The sequence below is a fragment of the Hemibagrus wyckioides genome, linkage group LG17 (assembly GCF_019097595.1).
Source record: "Hemibagrus wyckioides isolate EC202008001 linkage group LG17, SWU_Hwy_1.0, whole genome shotgun sequence".
NCBI classification, from domain to species: domain Eukaryota; kingdom Metazoa; phylum Chordata; class Actinopteri; order Siluriformes; family Bagridae; genus Hemibagrus; species Hemibagrus wyckioides.
This window is the reverse complement of record NC_080726.1, coordinates 14901248-14918405: the sequence shown is the minus strand read 5'-3', so window position 1 is coordinate 14918405 and position 17158 is coordinate 14901248. Positions and strand designations below refer to the sequence as shown.

The window sequence follows — 17158 nt, the reverse complement described above, 5'->3', positions numbered from 1 at the left end:
AACACCATACTGCAAAATGGGGATAACAAAAACAAACTGGACTGTTCACTCTACACTGCTGTAAATTTCACACCATTTGAAAAAGATCCATTATCTATTATTTTCTGCTATGACCAATATTTTCTTTGATCCATGAATCCATTTTAGTATGACATTTACATGATATTTGAGTAAAAATACAAAAATATACAAAATGTTCATACAAAACCATACAAAAAAAAAAGAGTCTCATGTTTCACAATATTGGTACAGTTTTAACAGTTTTCTTTAAATACACTGAGCACTTTCAGATACAGCTACATGAGGTCATAGTGACAGCCAACAGTCTCCTAAACTGTAAAATTTATCAGAGGATTTGAGTCCAGCATTGAGATGTTGGCCCTGCATCTACTGAGACGGATGACATTCATAGAGCAGTCCAGCAAACACAGTTAACCAGCCATGCCTGATTTAAAGCATTTTTACAAACATTATTCATCTTTTTTTTTATTTCTTTTCTGGTCAATGTTATGCAGACGAACAGGCAAAACTGTGTCACTCTGCTTGAACTGCTAACAGGCCCTGAACACCCAGACAGAGCAAAGAGAAGACTAACTGCTACAAGATTATGGGATATCAGAGGTAGGTGTTAAAAAGGCTAAACAAACATTCATGAGGTCTCTGCAAGGCATATGTATGGGATCGTACAACGATTGTTTATTAAGTCTATGTATGTATTGGTGTGTTTAGATTTTTAAGTCAATCATTAGTCAATGAATTTAGTAGGAAATTTGCGATGGTGCAGTTTAATTAGGGACAGAAATTTCTGCACTCCTGCCATCATTTCTACAATCAGACACCATTAATTCCAACAATTGTTTAAGTAGATTTACCAGATATTCACCACAAGCCGTTTACAAACTTTTGGTGTAATTCTCCTAGCTAATTACACTTCTAAAGAGCATAGGATTTTAAAGAGGAATTTCATCAGAAAGCTGGGAATACACAGATGCCGGCATCTGCAAGTTGTGGAACGTGAGGCTCTGGGTGAAGTTAATGTAGTTCAGATACAGACAAGAGTGCTTTCCTGTCCTATTACATGTCCTTGTCTTTCTTGACCTCTTTTTCACGGCTGGACTTGAGGAAGTCAGTACGAAGTAACCGGTAGAAAAGAACAATGTTCATGAGGGTCATGATGGCCAGACCGACGCTGCCCAACGTGTAGCTGAAAAGGGGAATTTGATCACGGTTCAGCACCAACCAGCGTGTCATCCATGCCAGCGTGTTGATGCGGAACACCACATACGTGCCTAGGTTGATCATGCTGTTCACACGGTAAACTGTGCTCTTGGCAGTACTGGCCATCCGCAACATCTGCCTCAGGTGCAGGAAGATGGAGTTGATCTCCACAAGCAGAGCCACAACCGCAAATCCCACATAGCGACATGTCAGCACTGACAGCCCAAAGCAGGAGATCACCTGTAAACACACAGGGTTAAACTATAGTTAAAGCTGCACATTGCATCCATTCTGCTTTAAAAAAATAGTGAGAATGAAAAAATGATTTTGGTGGCTCAAGTGGTTAAGGCTCTGGGTCGTTGACCGGAAGATCAGGGGTTCAAGCCCCAGCACCACCAAGTTGCCACTGTTGGGCCCTTGAGCAAGGCCCTTAACCCTCTCTGCTCCAGGGGCGCCGTATCATGGCTGACCCTGCGCTCTGACCCCAACCTCCAAGGATGGGATATGCGAAGAAAGAATTTCACTGTGCTGTAATGTATATGTGACAAATAAAGGCTGTTTCATTTTATAGAATCATTTATTGGGTGATTAAAAACAATTTGCTTCAATTACCCCCCAAAACATAATGCATTTTTCAGTTTGCTTTAATATATTGAAATGCATATTACAAGTTTATTACATCAAAACAACAAATTATAACTACAACATCTAATAATAGTGAGTCTAGTAATAACAAAACTGCTTGGTAATGGGGTGAGTGTATATAACAAGGAGAGGAGTTCATGTAAAATTCTGTGGAAGTGGACAATTAGGAGCAAAGAGAGGTTCTGGGAAGCTGCCTATCTTTCCATTAGTGTGTCAAATGAATATACAAACTGAAAACAGATTGAAAATGATCAGTTAGTGGGCCAGGAATGTTGTATATACTTAGAAATGTTAAAAATGTCATCATGGATTGTAAATGTACTTATTATTTTTTCTGTAAGATGTCACCTTGGAAGTTCTTGACCTGTTACTTGTTCTATATTGAAAATGATATAAAAAAGTAGATTAGTCGGAATCCATGTGATGTACACTGATCAGGCAAAATATTATGACCACATGACTAATATTGTGTCGGTCCCCCTTTTGCTGCCAAAACAGCACTGACCCGTCGAGGCATGGACTCCACTAGATCCCTGAAGGCGTGCTGTGGTATCTGGCACCAAGATGTTAGCAGCAGATCCTTCAAGTCCTGTAAGTTGTGAGGTGGGCCTTTAACTTACAGGACTTAAAGAATACTTTTGATAGATACTGACCACTGCAGACTGGGAACACTCCACAAGAGCTGCAGTTTTGGAGAGGCTCTGATCCAGTCGTCTAGCCATCACAATTTGGCCCTTCATCAAACTCGTTCAAATCCTTACACTTGCCGATTTTTCCTGATTCTAACACATCAACTTTGAGGACAAAATGTTCACTTGCTGCCTAATATATTCCACCCACTAACAGGAGCCATGATGAGGAGATAATCAGCGTTATTCACTTCACCTCTCACTGCTCATAATGTTATGCCTGATCGGTGTAGTTGTACAGTCAGCCAGAAGTCTTATAAATCCACAGCTAACATGTCATATAAAATAATAATATCCAAGAACAATATTAACCAAAGACATGGCTAAGCTTTACATCATGTTTTTGTGTGTGAATGTGGTTGATTTTTTTTCTCCAGCAGTTTCCTGCTATATGGAAACAGGAATGAATCATCCCTTTGCATGCACTATTATCTCATCATGATGATGAGCAGCTGAGGTTAGGGGCACAAAGGCACAATTGAACTGTCATGAGCAGAGAGATGAGCTGCTGTGATCACACTGCATGGCACTAATCCTAATCACGATTTATCTCTCTGTGTATCACCAAGCAGCTCTCGACACAGGGACTGGTCAAATCAAATCCTTTAACCAAGTATATTTCTATAAACAGTTACTAGTTTCTTCCTTTAACTTTATATTCAAAAGAAAAAAAAGTTTTTTTTCCTATCAGGAAGGATTCAGAGTAAAACAAACATTTTAGAAACCCAAGAACCCTTGAACAACCATGTCAGGAGTGAAGAAACATTTTATATTTTATTTATACATATAAAATGTAATACATAGTATTACACTGTTAATAAATTTACATAGTAAAATAAATTCTTAAAAGCCATTATTGTGGTCTCTTCTATTAAAACTGTGTCCATTAACTTTATAAAAACAAATATTTGTTATAGCCCATGCTGGCTCATTAAACACTGACATTAATATGTTAATCATATATTCTCAGAGATAAAAGAAGGAGCAAATGTCTTCTTCTTCATCCATAAAATTATTAGTATTAAAATATTCTAAAATCTTTAAAAAATTTGCCACAGAAGTTAATTAGTAATCTTATTGTAACTGGCCAGTCTGAATGATCATTTTGCTTCAGTCCCATGTATCAGTCTGCAACTTGTTCAGTAAGCTGCAAAAACCCTCCACCGGGTGGCGTCTTGGGACCTTTGTTATGAAAGTAGGACTTTACATCAACTCTCCAGCTTAGCAGCGACGTGATATTTTAACTGTGACCATATAAACAACGATGTGAATTTAATTTAGAATTTATTAAAATATACACACCTTAGCTGTTTTTTCAACTTCAGACTTTCCTTAGACATCCTTTGCCACGTGCATTATAGCCAAATGACCACACTTGTATGATTGCTTATAGTCAATAAGGCAGTCTTTAACCAGGCAGCCAGCAAACATGTCTAAGTCCATAAAACAAACACACACACACACACACCGACATAAGTGCTGTGGTAAGAGACCATTAGGCCTGATGCTTCCCAGCCCAATCCAAGAAGCTGGAAACGCCTTACATGGCCCTGTCCAAACTAACACACAACACAGCTGGGGCTGGCGTTCAACAATGTCACAACTGCAACAACATTTACACTGACTGAGGAAAACAGTGGCTGCTAACACAGCACAAGCTGGTACATTCCTCACTGAGAGCTCTGTTCTGCAGTCAGTGATGTCTGTGTGCTTTCAACCAAGCATGTGATGTGTGGTTTTCTTTTAAGTACAAGCAACAGCTTGCTTGTAAAGTTAGCACACTATAAACATGAAAGGTTATTTAGTAAACATGTGCAACAAATACACAGTGTAGATATATATTATATGAATTTGCTTCTAAGATTAGAAAATAAAATAAGAAATCACTCTCTCAGTCCTTCAGACCTCACACACGATTCTTACTGATGAGTGGACGTGTGTCTGATTGTAAAACATGGTCAGTTGACTTTACTGTATTTGCATTAATGGGAGGACTGAACTATTACACAATCGATCACACCTACTGCACATAACCCTTTTTGTACCAATGTTGTTATACCAAAACATCCTTATAAGCTTAACATTTCGTTATCTTTCTTCACCTCATTCAGAGAGCTCAAATCCTGCACCATTCCTAAACTTAGACGGAGTTAACTACGGTCAGAACTGAGTAACAAATGGACAACACATGGCCACTAAAAGTGAGAAACAAAGTAGCTGAAACAAACCTTGTGTAAACTGAGGTCAGTAAGGTGTGCTTCAAGTGTTGTGGTTTATGTGTTTTTATGATCCCTTTATGGGTCAATAATGAACACAGAACAAGATTCAAGATTCAAGAAGCTTTATTGTCATTTCAACCACATATAGCTTCCTGCCTTAACTGTGACTGTTGATAGTACGGATAAGCCAAAACACTGGAGTGATCCATATCCTGCAACTGGCATCAAGGAATCAAAGTCTGGAAAACTCTGCAACTTAAAGAGATGAGAAATAGTCCCACAGAGCCTGTAGTTGCACAGGGTCCACTCCTACATGCACTCGCTGCCTTATCCTGATAAACAGCTGTGATAACCATGCTTGTATATTAACAGAAGAAACTCCTTCTAATATCTGTAGTGCATAGTTTTTTAGCTGATTATTGAGTCAGGGGACAGAATACTCCGTAACATGGACCTAGATGATGTAATAAGACACCATACGCAAACTAATTAAAAAAAAAGAAGTTGGACTACAGTGTAACAGAAGAGCCAGAAGCCATCAGAGAGACAGAGAGAGAGAGAGAGAGAGAGAGAGAGGGAGTAAACAAGCCATGTGGGAAGAAAAACAAACCAATGGGAAGATACCGAATGATAGTCAGGAGATTCTTGGTGTGTTTGTATGCAATGATAAGTATAAATTCTTGGAGTTAAATACAAAACTTTTGCCCATGTTTAATATAATTGGATGGCAATGGATGTACGGTATGCTCACGTGTACAGAATACAGAACAGAACACCTTGCTGACTTCCTCCACCAAACAGACTTCTTGTTCCCAGTGAATAAAATGATTTGCCATAAAAGCCTGAGCCATCTTTTGCCTGGTGCATGCGCAGTATGGTACAATTAACACTTAAGGGCTGCCTCCCTTGTCTAAACAAAGACCAGTCCTTGATGTTGTGAATGTCATCACACTGCCCTATAGGTGAGCTGCAACCCTGGCCCCTACCGTGACAAGCCACTCTACACTCTTTATGGGCATTACTTAAAGGCATGCCACTCAGTGATATCTCTACTGCTGCTTCCTGAGCATCACGCTCACCTTCTCCCAGAACCCTTTGTTCTTAGCAGCTATCTAGGGTACATAGAACCTAGCCTATAGTTACATCCATAGCAAGCATTTTCCATTCCAGTCTCCGTACAGAGATCAGTGTAGAAATGTTTATGGTGTTCATATGTACACTGAATGTGGAAGAAACAAACTAAAAACCAATGCTGCTTTATCGTTCTAACTATCTGAAATGTCTTTTTAAATGGGTCTGTAAAATGCTTTTATCTCAATTTGCATTTTTCCAAAGTTACTAAAAATATATAGGAATATGGGTGTTTCCATGCCAAATAACTATATCTAAAATCTTTCACAAGCAATATTTTCCATCAGCTTAGCAGTTACCTCTTTTAACAAATTTCAGTCTAATCGCATCAATCACAATATCCACCGGTAAACCATCAGGTTTAATACTACTAGATCTTGGTGCTACTTTAGATGAAGCTGACCATAAAAAGGTCTTAGACTGGAAAAGTGGGTAGGATCAGTGCTGAACCTCAGCTGACTTAAATCATACTAAGTAGGCAGGCGCTACTTTAGCCCGATTTAACCACAGATATGTGGAGTCCCCTGAAGCTCAATTCTTGGGCTCTTCCTGTTTAATGTCTATATACTCCCACCAGGCCAAAGTATTTCTTTAAACATTTATTCAGACAAAACCCAGAAATTACAGTCCCATAGACTTTATGTGTCAGTAAACAATTGAATGAGCTGCACATTTTTGTAATATAAAACAGAATCAAGGCTATCAAGACTCAACGCTTTACAGCTCTGGATTTCTATCAATAATCCAGAGTTCTAAAGGACGATCTCATTATGAATTCAGATCCAGATATCTTCATAGTGTTAACTAAAAGTCAGAATTTTATCTTTAAACAGGATGAATTAGGGGAATACTTTTGGAGAAATAACTCCTTCAATTCATATCAGCATGGTGGAAGGCGGGGCAGGTGTTTGGTAAAATATACAAATACAAATCTTTCAATACAAAAGATTTGTACAAAAAATTAAAGAAGTGGACACCATAAAATGGAACAAAAATATTTATACACATACTGTTTGGTTCAGCACATGGTTTATAGCAGGGTAGACCAGCAAATGATCCTCTTACTGACCTTCCTAAAATAACTCTGAAATCAAAATACTTCACCCGGGACCATAACCGAAAAAGAGAAGACATGATGTTTGGAACACCTTTAATTACATTTTATAACAAGAATGCACTGTTCATCTATACTTGCCTTGTACTGTAGATAGATTGTACCCAGTGCCTTAAAGTTTGAGCACATAATAGTGGCACTTGAGAGAAAGGTTTATCATGGCATATAACCAGACAGTCACTGGTCCCCTGCGACAAAATAATCAAACAATAACAGTACAGATATTGTTTAAAGCCACAGGTATTTTACAGTACTATATTCAGGATTTGTAGAACAGTTTCCATTTGCAGTAGTGGGGCACATAATAATTCAAGGAAAATAATATATCCAGACTGAATATATACAGAATGATTAGTTATATCCTGCTATGTCAAAGCACGTGGAGGCCTAGCAGAAATCAGCACCTAAACATACATTTCATCCAGCAAATTTGAGGCAGTTATAGATATTTCTCATTACATTCAATAAAGTGGGACCATCTCGAAACATTTCTCTTCCCCTTTAATACAAAGGTGATAGAGGTGTGCTGTTGTGTTTTTCTTGTCCCCCTTGAGAAAACGTCTGCACAAAGCGAGAACTAGAATATCGATTATAAAAATATATCTGTTCGGTTTGTTTCTAGAAGATTCTTCCTGTGGAGTCAGTTACCAAAATACTAAATAATGACAACCTAAAGTGTGGATCACAAACCAAACCTACAGGCCCTAAAATACAGGCAAAGCAATCAGAGAATCTTCTCTTAAGTAGAATATATGATGGAGAGACATTTTACACGAATTGAGGACACAGTCTCATGCCTAATGTGGAAGCAGTTAAAACACCTACTAGCCTCAGGGCAGTCTTTGAACAGTTGACAGCTGAGGGGACAGGTGGAACAACTACTAAGTATGAGCCCCACACACAGAAAAGCACTTGCTCCCAAGCACTAAGGGTATTTATAAGCTATAATGCCCACACACAGATTTATATTTGCAGCCCCCAGATTTCTGATACTAAACATACCAGCGACAAACACAGATACTGCCAATTCATCAGCATGTGAGATACAACCACCAAATGGTACATGGGAAAGAAAACGGTGGATGAGAAATAGAGAAAAATTCAAAATGGTGTATTAAGGTGTGGCTAAACACACCAGAGGGAAACAAACAGTAAACAGAATTCTTTGTGTATTTAGAATATACTTATATGACTGGGGATTTCTGACGCATGCAGGTGGTATTTTGGTCATGGGTGGAAGGGTTGGGGAACTACTGTGACAAAACAAATTCCTGATACCTCGTCACTCACAGCCACACAAAATACCACATCATTAAGTATTCACTCTGGAGTGTACACTCCTTAAACCTCCTTTAACTAAACTGGAAACGTCTTTAAGCAAGAAAAAGTGAATATGTCTCCTTCCTGGATTTGTACAATCTCATGTTACATCATAATGCAGGCGTTCTTTTGTAAAATATGTGAAAGCAAAATCACTGAAATAACACCACAATGTTTTGTGCATAATTTAATATTTCAAGTACCGAAGCAAGTGTTAAATATAGTGTAAATATAGGGTAAAATAATTTGTGTATGAGTGGGAACTTTAAAATCCCACTCACAACTCAGACACTGAATGAATCCAGACTCTAGCCTAGAAAAGTAAGTGGGCAGTATAGACACAGAAACCTACAGTATAATGGGTGTGATTACACATGTAAGGGCCTCTTCCCGTCCTTGTTCTTTCTTGGTATGTGAAAATTAATCTTTGAGCGTGAGCACAGTGAAGACAAAGCCCACACAAAGCACAAAGTTGTATGTTGGTGCATTAAGAGACTTTGACTTAAAAAAAGGCAGCAAAAACAGTTTACAGTTTTGTTTAGTTTTTTAAAGTTCTCCACATAAAGATATGGTTGTATTTTCTAATACTGTCACAAAATCTGATCAAAGATACAAAAACGAGCCACACAAAGACACAACCATGGATTCCAGAGAAACCAGAAGCATAAGAAGAAGCAATAAAATATCTAACCCATGCTCAGCTGACTGTTCTAGTCTTACCTGATCTCAAGCTGTTAGTGAGAACCAGGATAATGCATGGTATTCCTCATGCAAAAGACCAGTTTATTTTGTTTAATTATTTTTATTTATTTTAGTCTCAATCACATTTAAACAAAATTTCATTCCAACCTATGCCCTTAGTATAAATAACACAGTCATGTGAAGTCTTTTTTAATTTTCTGAGCACACACCTAGGTGCATATTTCAACTACTTTAACACTAAACAGATTTTCTATTAGACAGACTGTTGCTAAGCAACAGAGAAGAGACACAATCGCTCTTCTCGCTAAACAAGAACCCTGCTGATTACAAGGGCCCTTCAGTCACCTATGCTGGATAGAACAGTGGATGAAGGGGAGCAGTAGGAGCTCAGTGAATAAGGTTCATCTATAGTGGTTCTTCTGTATATAAGTTCTTCTGCTAGAGAGTCACAGATGGTGTTTGTCTTAATTTAAAGCCACTGAAAATTCAAGAATGGCTTATAAACCCTGTAGCAGTTTTAAGTTTTATGATGCATGGTCAAAACACTAACAAACATATTAGAAGAAAAGAATATTTATGTGAGAAAAATCAATACACACACAAATCTCTCATTCTTTCTGTTTTCCTGAAGAGAATGTGAATTCTGAAGTCCTTTGGCTGTCTGAGCTTTTCTGGCATGGACTGAATGTTGTTCTGAGAGGATTAGTGAGTGTGCTGGGGAGTCTGCAGGGGAGGAACATAGAGAAGGATTCTCCAGATCTATGGGAGGGTCTATAAGAGCGTGTGAGGAAATTGCAATAGCTGGAATTGGGGGAAGGGCAAAACGACTTGTTTTCACTTGGGGTCTCCTTCCTAGGACCCAGATGCATTTTCCATGCCTAGAACATGTGGAGAGCAGATGTCGCTGCTTCTGTCAGAAAAAGAAGTGCTAAAGGGAGGGGACTCCTGATACCTGAACTACATACACTCTCCTTCCTTCCTTCCTTCCTTCCTTTTTTGCTTCCATCTGCCATTGTTTTCAATCCCAGTTTTCAGCAGTCCAAAAGTTTGACCCTTGCCCTATATGTCTTGTTGCACTTTAACACGGCTAATACGAGGATGACCTGATAACTATAATAAAAACAGTATAATTCTTCTGTGAATCTTAATAAATTATGTTAATAATCAGGTAGCACATTATCTTAATAAAATTAATACAATGAACTTTTCCTAACAACAGAAATTTATTCAGAGCTCCATCGCTGTGTCTACCACAGACTTTAGTTACAGCTGGAGTTCAGAATGGAAAGCTTTAGCTCAGAATGGAAAGCTTTAGTTTGCAGACAATGTAACTGTGCAGAGGACTCAGTTTAAATGATTTTAACTAGGAAAGAATCTGCTTTTTTTATTGCAGGCATAAACCTAGAACAATGGGTAGCATTGCTGCTTCACAGCTCCTTGGTCCTTCAGTAAGATCCTGAGCTTGTTTTTTTTGTCTCTAAAAAGTTCTGCATGTTTTCGCTTCATATCCACATGGGCTTCCTCTGATTTCCTGTCATCTCTTTTAGAGTATGTGATAAATTGTCCCTAGATATGAATGAGTGTGTGAATGTGTGTGCATACAGCTCTGTGGTGGACTTTTATCCCATCCAGGGTGTGTCCCCACCTCAGGCTCTGTGTTCCCAGGATTTTCTGTGACCCTGCCTAGATAATATAATTACTGAAGATGAGTGAATGAATGATTGGATGCATGAATGCTTAGTCACTTCAGTTAAAAAAAACTTTCTCTAGGAAAAAGGACATAACTGATGTCTCATGACTCAATTATGTCATTCTCATGTGATTCAGTGGCTACCTCACTTCACTTAGCAAACTCAATTCTGCTAAATAACAGGGGGATGAGATGAATTTATGCTCGAACCACCTGAGATACCTGAAATAGATAAAAATCTACAATGGTGGAGCTTTTGAAACTTGAAATGTACTTGTTTACTTTACTGAAAAGCTTGCTCTTTAGGGCAAAACTTTCACTTTCCACCCCATCACCTTGGAAAACCACAATATTTCCAGACACATCTGCCAAGTGGTACTGCCTATGTATGTAGCTAAACACTTTTATGAGAATAATAAATCATTCTTCATTTTTCCACTTATTCCATTAACACAGTTAAGGCTGTCCAGAATAGCTTTAACTATAAACTAAGCCACAATTACCAATGACTATTTATGTCACCCAGAAGTGAATTGCTGTACTGCTTGTGTTTATGAATATCTGGTCAAGCAATACGTCCTCTCCCTATTTCTGTTCCACACATCAGGGCTTTTTTAGTTTCTCTAGAGGAACAGGAAGGTCAAAAGTTAGAGGGGAAAGTCTCTCTTCTCCAGGAAGACAACTAGTACCCATAATTTACTTGTGGACATGAATACTCTGGCTTGATCTACAAGAACATAACTGTAAAAAAAAAAAAAAAAAAAAAAAAAAAAGCTTTCCCACATGATTAAACTGTATTGGTGTTGTCAAAAATATCTGCCAAACAAGTATGATCTGATGGTAATGGAATGTGTCCATGTACTAATGGGCAGCATTCTTCTTTAATGCCACATGCAACTGCAGCAACGCTTTAACAACTTTAACAACTAGAATCGTTTAACTTTGCAGAGGAAATGAATAAGTTGAGAAGGAAGAGACATGTGGTGGTGAAGGACTATTCATAGATCCATTAAGAATCTGATGGCATTTTCTGTCTGGACATTTCAATGAATGAGCTCCCAGGAAAAGAATGGACAACAACAAAAAACAGACTGGAGCTGGCTTCCTGCTTTTCACAGAAGAACTGTCCAGTGACGTAAACACACTCGCAAAGCCACTGCATCATACCAGCCAACAGATTCTTGCTCCAGGGATATATTTAAGATATATTAGATTCACATATATTACTTATAACAAAACTGATTTACTTTGCAAGGGCATACACTAAATGCATTTTGCAATCTTTATGTTCATTTCCATTCAAGAGTGTCTCTAAACCACAGACATAGTTTACATATCTGCTGGGTAACCAGTTGTGAGACAGGTCGAACCATTTGAGGAAACAAGACATGCAGGCAGGAATATCAGGAATAGCAGCAATCACACAATCTGGTTTCTATAATGCCCCTTTCACAAGGCAGTGCGTTGTCAGTCATCTCATCTCTCGCCTTACATCTTCAAAGGCATTTCTATGTCTATACTCACCACCATATGATGAAAAAGGAGCTCCCATGATTGGTTGATCTTCTGATTGAAAACCATGTCAAAGAAGTCATGTATGAAGTATCCTAGAAGAAAAACATGCTATTAATGCATCAATAAAATCTGATAAAAGAAAAAAAAAAGCTGGCAGCATTTGAAGTACTTAAGAGCCTAGCTCCCATGACGATGGTAACCAAGATGTCAGTGACAGAGGGCTATTTATAACACATCTCCCACTATGAAGGTATCCATGGAAACACCCATTTAGAGTGGCATGGAATGAACAAAACAAAATTTTAGAAAAGTGCCCACTTATAAATATATACGTATTTGAGATAAGCATTTCAGGCCTTTATCTGATGTTGAAATGCTGTGATGTGGCTTCATTCTTATTTAGATGGGAAACTTAAATGCTTATTGTACTGAATTTTCATGACGTTTTGCATTGGAATTCAATTCACCCAAACACTTTCCTGAGAAATCCCACTATTGGATCACTGATTATTTTCTTATAACAGAGTACTCCATCATGTTTTATTCCTTACATATTAACCAAAGAGCTGATAGCCAACCATTTCCAAACAAAAAAGAACCGAGAGCGTTATCTACGTTATCTATGATGGCATTCTTATCTCTAAAAATTTGTGTTGCTGTGACACACGTGTCATATACGAGACATCTGTTGTTTGTTATGTGCAGACTTTGAACACCAACAATGCAGCATTTTGGGTCAATGATCTGTTAGTTATATGAAAGGAATTCAATGCAAATAGTTTTGCAACTCATGGCACTGGTGGGAGGAGCACAATTTTTAGCATAATGAAACTAACTAACTCCACAATCCAGCATATTCCTCCTCTGCCTAACAGAATTAGTGGTTCTGATGCTCATCTATGTCATTATTGAACAAACATACAATAAACCTTTCATTTGAACTAGTGTCCCATTCATGTAGAGTCATGTGACTAAAGGCCTGGGTGCTTGTGCCTGGGACGGATCATAAAGCCACAAAGCTGCCTATTGACTTTCCAGCCATAGCTAACCTCTGCCAACACCAAGAGTGGGATACATTAGGATTCTAAAATATCTCTGGAATTTGGGAGTTTGTGCTTGCTACTGGAAATCTCAGTATCTGCTCACTGGCCAACATCTGCTTTAACAGCCAAAAGCTCTAAATAACAGACTTACTGACAAACTAATAACATTAAATAAAAGCATCTAGATCAAAATGTCTTCCTCTTGTGTAAAATCTACACCACAGGCCACACTGGGAATTAATCAGATATTTTTCGTAAATATTCCTAAACGCATATGTTGTACTAGTAACTAACATATTAAATTGTAAAATGTCTAATTATTGTCAAATTAGTAAATTAATGTAGCAGATTTGATTAATCAAGCCTTCATGTGCATCTGAGAAGCATGTGAAAGTATACAAATACAGTCGCAATAAAAATGCAAAATGTGAAAACTCAATATAGTTATACACACAGACACATACATAGCCGTTTCATAGCAGATTTCATTCGCAGTCAGTACTGCTTTCAAGTTTTTGTCATGTAGTGTATTTCTCCAACAGTGTTTTTTTGCTTGTGTACTAAGAATGAAAACTAGTTTGACAGCTATTTGAAACAAACCATGTGTGGGAGTTTCTGTCCATTACTGTTGTTAAACCCAGACTAGGACATACCCAGGTTTGTTTGTCTTTTGCATATGGCCCTAAGAACCTTGGACAGAAAGACTGAATTGTTACTCAGAGGGAAGGCTGTGGCATGGCATTAAGTATCACCTCCAGTTGGGTGAGAAAGTGCCTCTACTCTAATGGAACAGCATTACAATGGATGGAATACTTCACATGGTAGAGACAAAGAAAGTATCATTTTGAGAACCTGGACAGTATAAAGTTGTCTGTGTTTCCAAACAGCCCAGGTCTAAGTAAGAAGCATGAACTTTTGAGTATTGTGTATGGAAACCATGTGATCGAGCTTGCAACCTGCTGCACTTACCAATTGATACACACACCAAAGCATGTGAGAAGACGGAGTGTGTTCCAATCAAATCTTCAGCCATCTGGGGATGCATATAAAAACTAGGAAGAAAAAGAGCAGTCACCTTATGAACATTAATGGATGTGAAGGAGTGAACAGAGTTGTGTAAAAGCAACAGGTGAGTACCTGTGCGCGCCTGTTTAAGCGTGCGGCGTGCGTGTGCTGAACACTCACCAAAGCACAGCCCATATTCCAGTGATGAGGCTGTGAACGAAAGATGTGGATATGTTTCTCCATTTCCATATGTTCCTCTGAGCCGTTTCTGGTACGTAGAATTGACCAAGTCCACGATTTACCAGACTGAAAAAGCCCACAGACGCACCGGTTGTCAGCAGGACTGAATGTAGCTCCATGATGTTTTCTGCGCTCTGGTGTCTCTCTGGTGGCTTGAACCCTTCACACTGCTCGAGTCAGTACATACGCCTGGCTTACTTTCTCACCATCTCAAAATGCCTATTACGTTAAAGCTCAATGGTTCTGAAGCTATGGGTTTAAGGCGTTCTCTAGAAAAAGAAAAAATGCCGTGTGCGTGTATCTAGAAATAACGCTTGGTCGCTGTGATCGCCAAATTCAGTGTAGAGAGATTTGATAATGAGTGGGAATAAACTGTGTGCGTAATCGTAGTACACTCATGTGTTACAAAACGCTTGTGTAACTTTTTCCCTCTGCACTAAGCAAACAGGAGAATCCCCGCCCATCAGCAGAGGCCTGGAGAGAGGGATGGGCAAACGCTGATTTTCAATGAGAAACAATCCAGAGTAATACCAAGCCTATCCTGATACCGATACTGTGAAAAGTCTTTCTACAGAGACGTGATGCGCAAGCATCACGCATTACATATGCTTTATACAAAAAAAAAACATTATTCGTGATACTTTAATACTCAAATCTGATTGGTCCGGTGTTGGAGCTTCAAAAACTGACTATTCACTTGCTGACCAGTGCCACTGTAGTGAAAGAATTTTCCTCCTCTGCCAAATGACAGATCACTTGACAGGGGTTAGTTCTCAAAGTTGATGTGTTGAAAGCAGGACGAATGAGTAAGTGTAAGGTTCGTGGACGTGGTCTGTGGTATGTTTTCTTTTAACATCATATGGCACCAGGATGCAATATGGGAAGAAGGCACAAGCCAGGAGAGGCAGTGTGATGCTCCGGGCAATTGTTCTTCTAGGAAATCTTGGATCCTGGCATTCATATTGACACGGACCACATACCTAGACATGGTATGGCCAAGAACACTTTTTTATGGTAATGCATTCCCAAATGTCAGTCGCCTTTCTCAGATAATGATAATAATGATAATCAGGATAATGCACCCTTTCACTCTGCAAAAACACTTCAGGAATGATTTGAAGAACATAACAAAGAGTGTTGACTTGGCCTCCAAATTCCCCAGAGCTCAACCCATTTGAGCATCTGAGAGACATGCCAGACAAAAAAAGTCGGATACATGGAGGCCACACTGCCCAACTTATAAGACTTCAAGGATCTGCTGCTAATGTCTTGGACACACATTACTTGTATTAATACATGATGGTAGACTACATGGCCAAAAGATTGTGGACACCTGACCATCTCACCCATACATGGGTCTTCACCAAACTGTTGCCACAATGTTGGAAACACACAGCTGTACGTCTTTGTATTCTTTGTATGCTGTAGCATTTGGAACATTCCATTCACTGGAACCGAGCAGCCTAACCCAAACCTGTTCCTGACAATGCTCCTGTGCATACTGTGAGATCCATGAAAACATGGCTTGTCAAATTTGTTGTGGAAGAATTCTGCATATCTCTCTGACCTTAACCACTTTGTACACATTTGGGATAAACTGGAAGTTATGTTCCTAAATGAGTGTTCCTAAATAAATGAAGACTATTAGAACAATAAAGCAGGACTTAAGCTGGAATGGGATGATCTACATAAAGGTGTGGGGTCCACATACTTTTGACTACTGTATATAATGCATTTTGGAGGTTTTGGATGTGTTAAATCGCTTGTCTCACTACATTTTAGTGTCATGTCTGATTTAAAAAAATTAAGACATATTAGCATTTTTACATAAGGGTCTATTTTAAAAAAGAAACAGTATTGAAAGTATTGCTACTTTACTAATCCATCCATCCATAAATGCAATGCAGAAGTGACTTCGAAGTTAGAATCTTTGCTATTGAATTTTAAATAAATAAATAAATAAATAAATAAATAAATAACCTTTCCATAAACAGAACCAAGGAACCTTTAAACCAGGGGTGTCCAATCTTATCCAGAAAGGATAAGGGTACAAGTTTTCATTTCAAGAATATTCCAGGAATTATTTAATATAATATTTAGTTCCAGGAATAGTAATCTCAGAAGCCACACCTCATATTATTTTTGAAAGCCAAAATCAACAAATTAAAGGGGTGAGATAAGAAGATTAGACACCCCTGTTATAATGATTTTTAAACCCTCTTCCGGGTTTCAGCGACACCTAGTGGTATCATATCAGACTGTTTTATGTAAACCGTTTTGTAACCTTGTAAATTTGTAACTGTGTATCTGTGATCGTCTCTGACCAGTGGACCCTGACCAGGATGTATCTATTACTGCAAAGGAGTAAATGCATATTCATAATCAAATCATGGACTTCTGTACACAGAATACTCTAATCTTAGAAACACATAATTACTTTTGTCAACCTGCTTGTTTTTTTGGGTTTTTTTTTTTTTTTTTACAATTATTATTTATTTTTAAAAAGTCACTGTTTTATAAAAGCAGTAAGCCACTCAAGGTCAGGCATTACAGTGATTTTATTACAGGTAAGGTTGTAACTAGGCATGACATAATGCTTATTGTGAATTATTGCCTTGATGAACAAC

The 17158-nt window shown here is 38.3% G+C and overlaps 1 protein-coding gene across 1 annotated transcript; it reads right to left on the bottom strand.

Annotated features, from left to right (window-relative positions):
• Window positions 1-712: 712 nt before the first annotated feature.
• Window positions 713-14964, bottom strand: tlcd2 (TLC domain containing 2). The gene is made up of 4 exons (XM_058413638.1): window positions 14472-14964; window positions 14256-14338; window positions 12253-12335; window positions 713-1458 (listed from the first exon to the last, which is right to left on the bottom strand). Exons 1-4 carry the CDS (start codon window positions 14648-14650, stop codon window positions 1075-1077), a joined length of 729 nt encoding a protein of 242 aa, XP_058269621.1. The 5' UTR covers window positions 14651-14964; the 3' UTR covers window positions 713-1074.
• Window positions 14965-17158: the final 2194 nt, after the last annotated feature.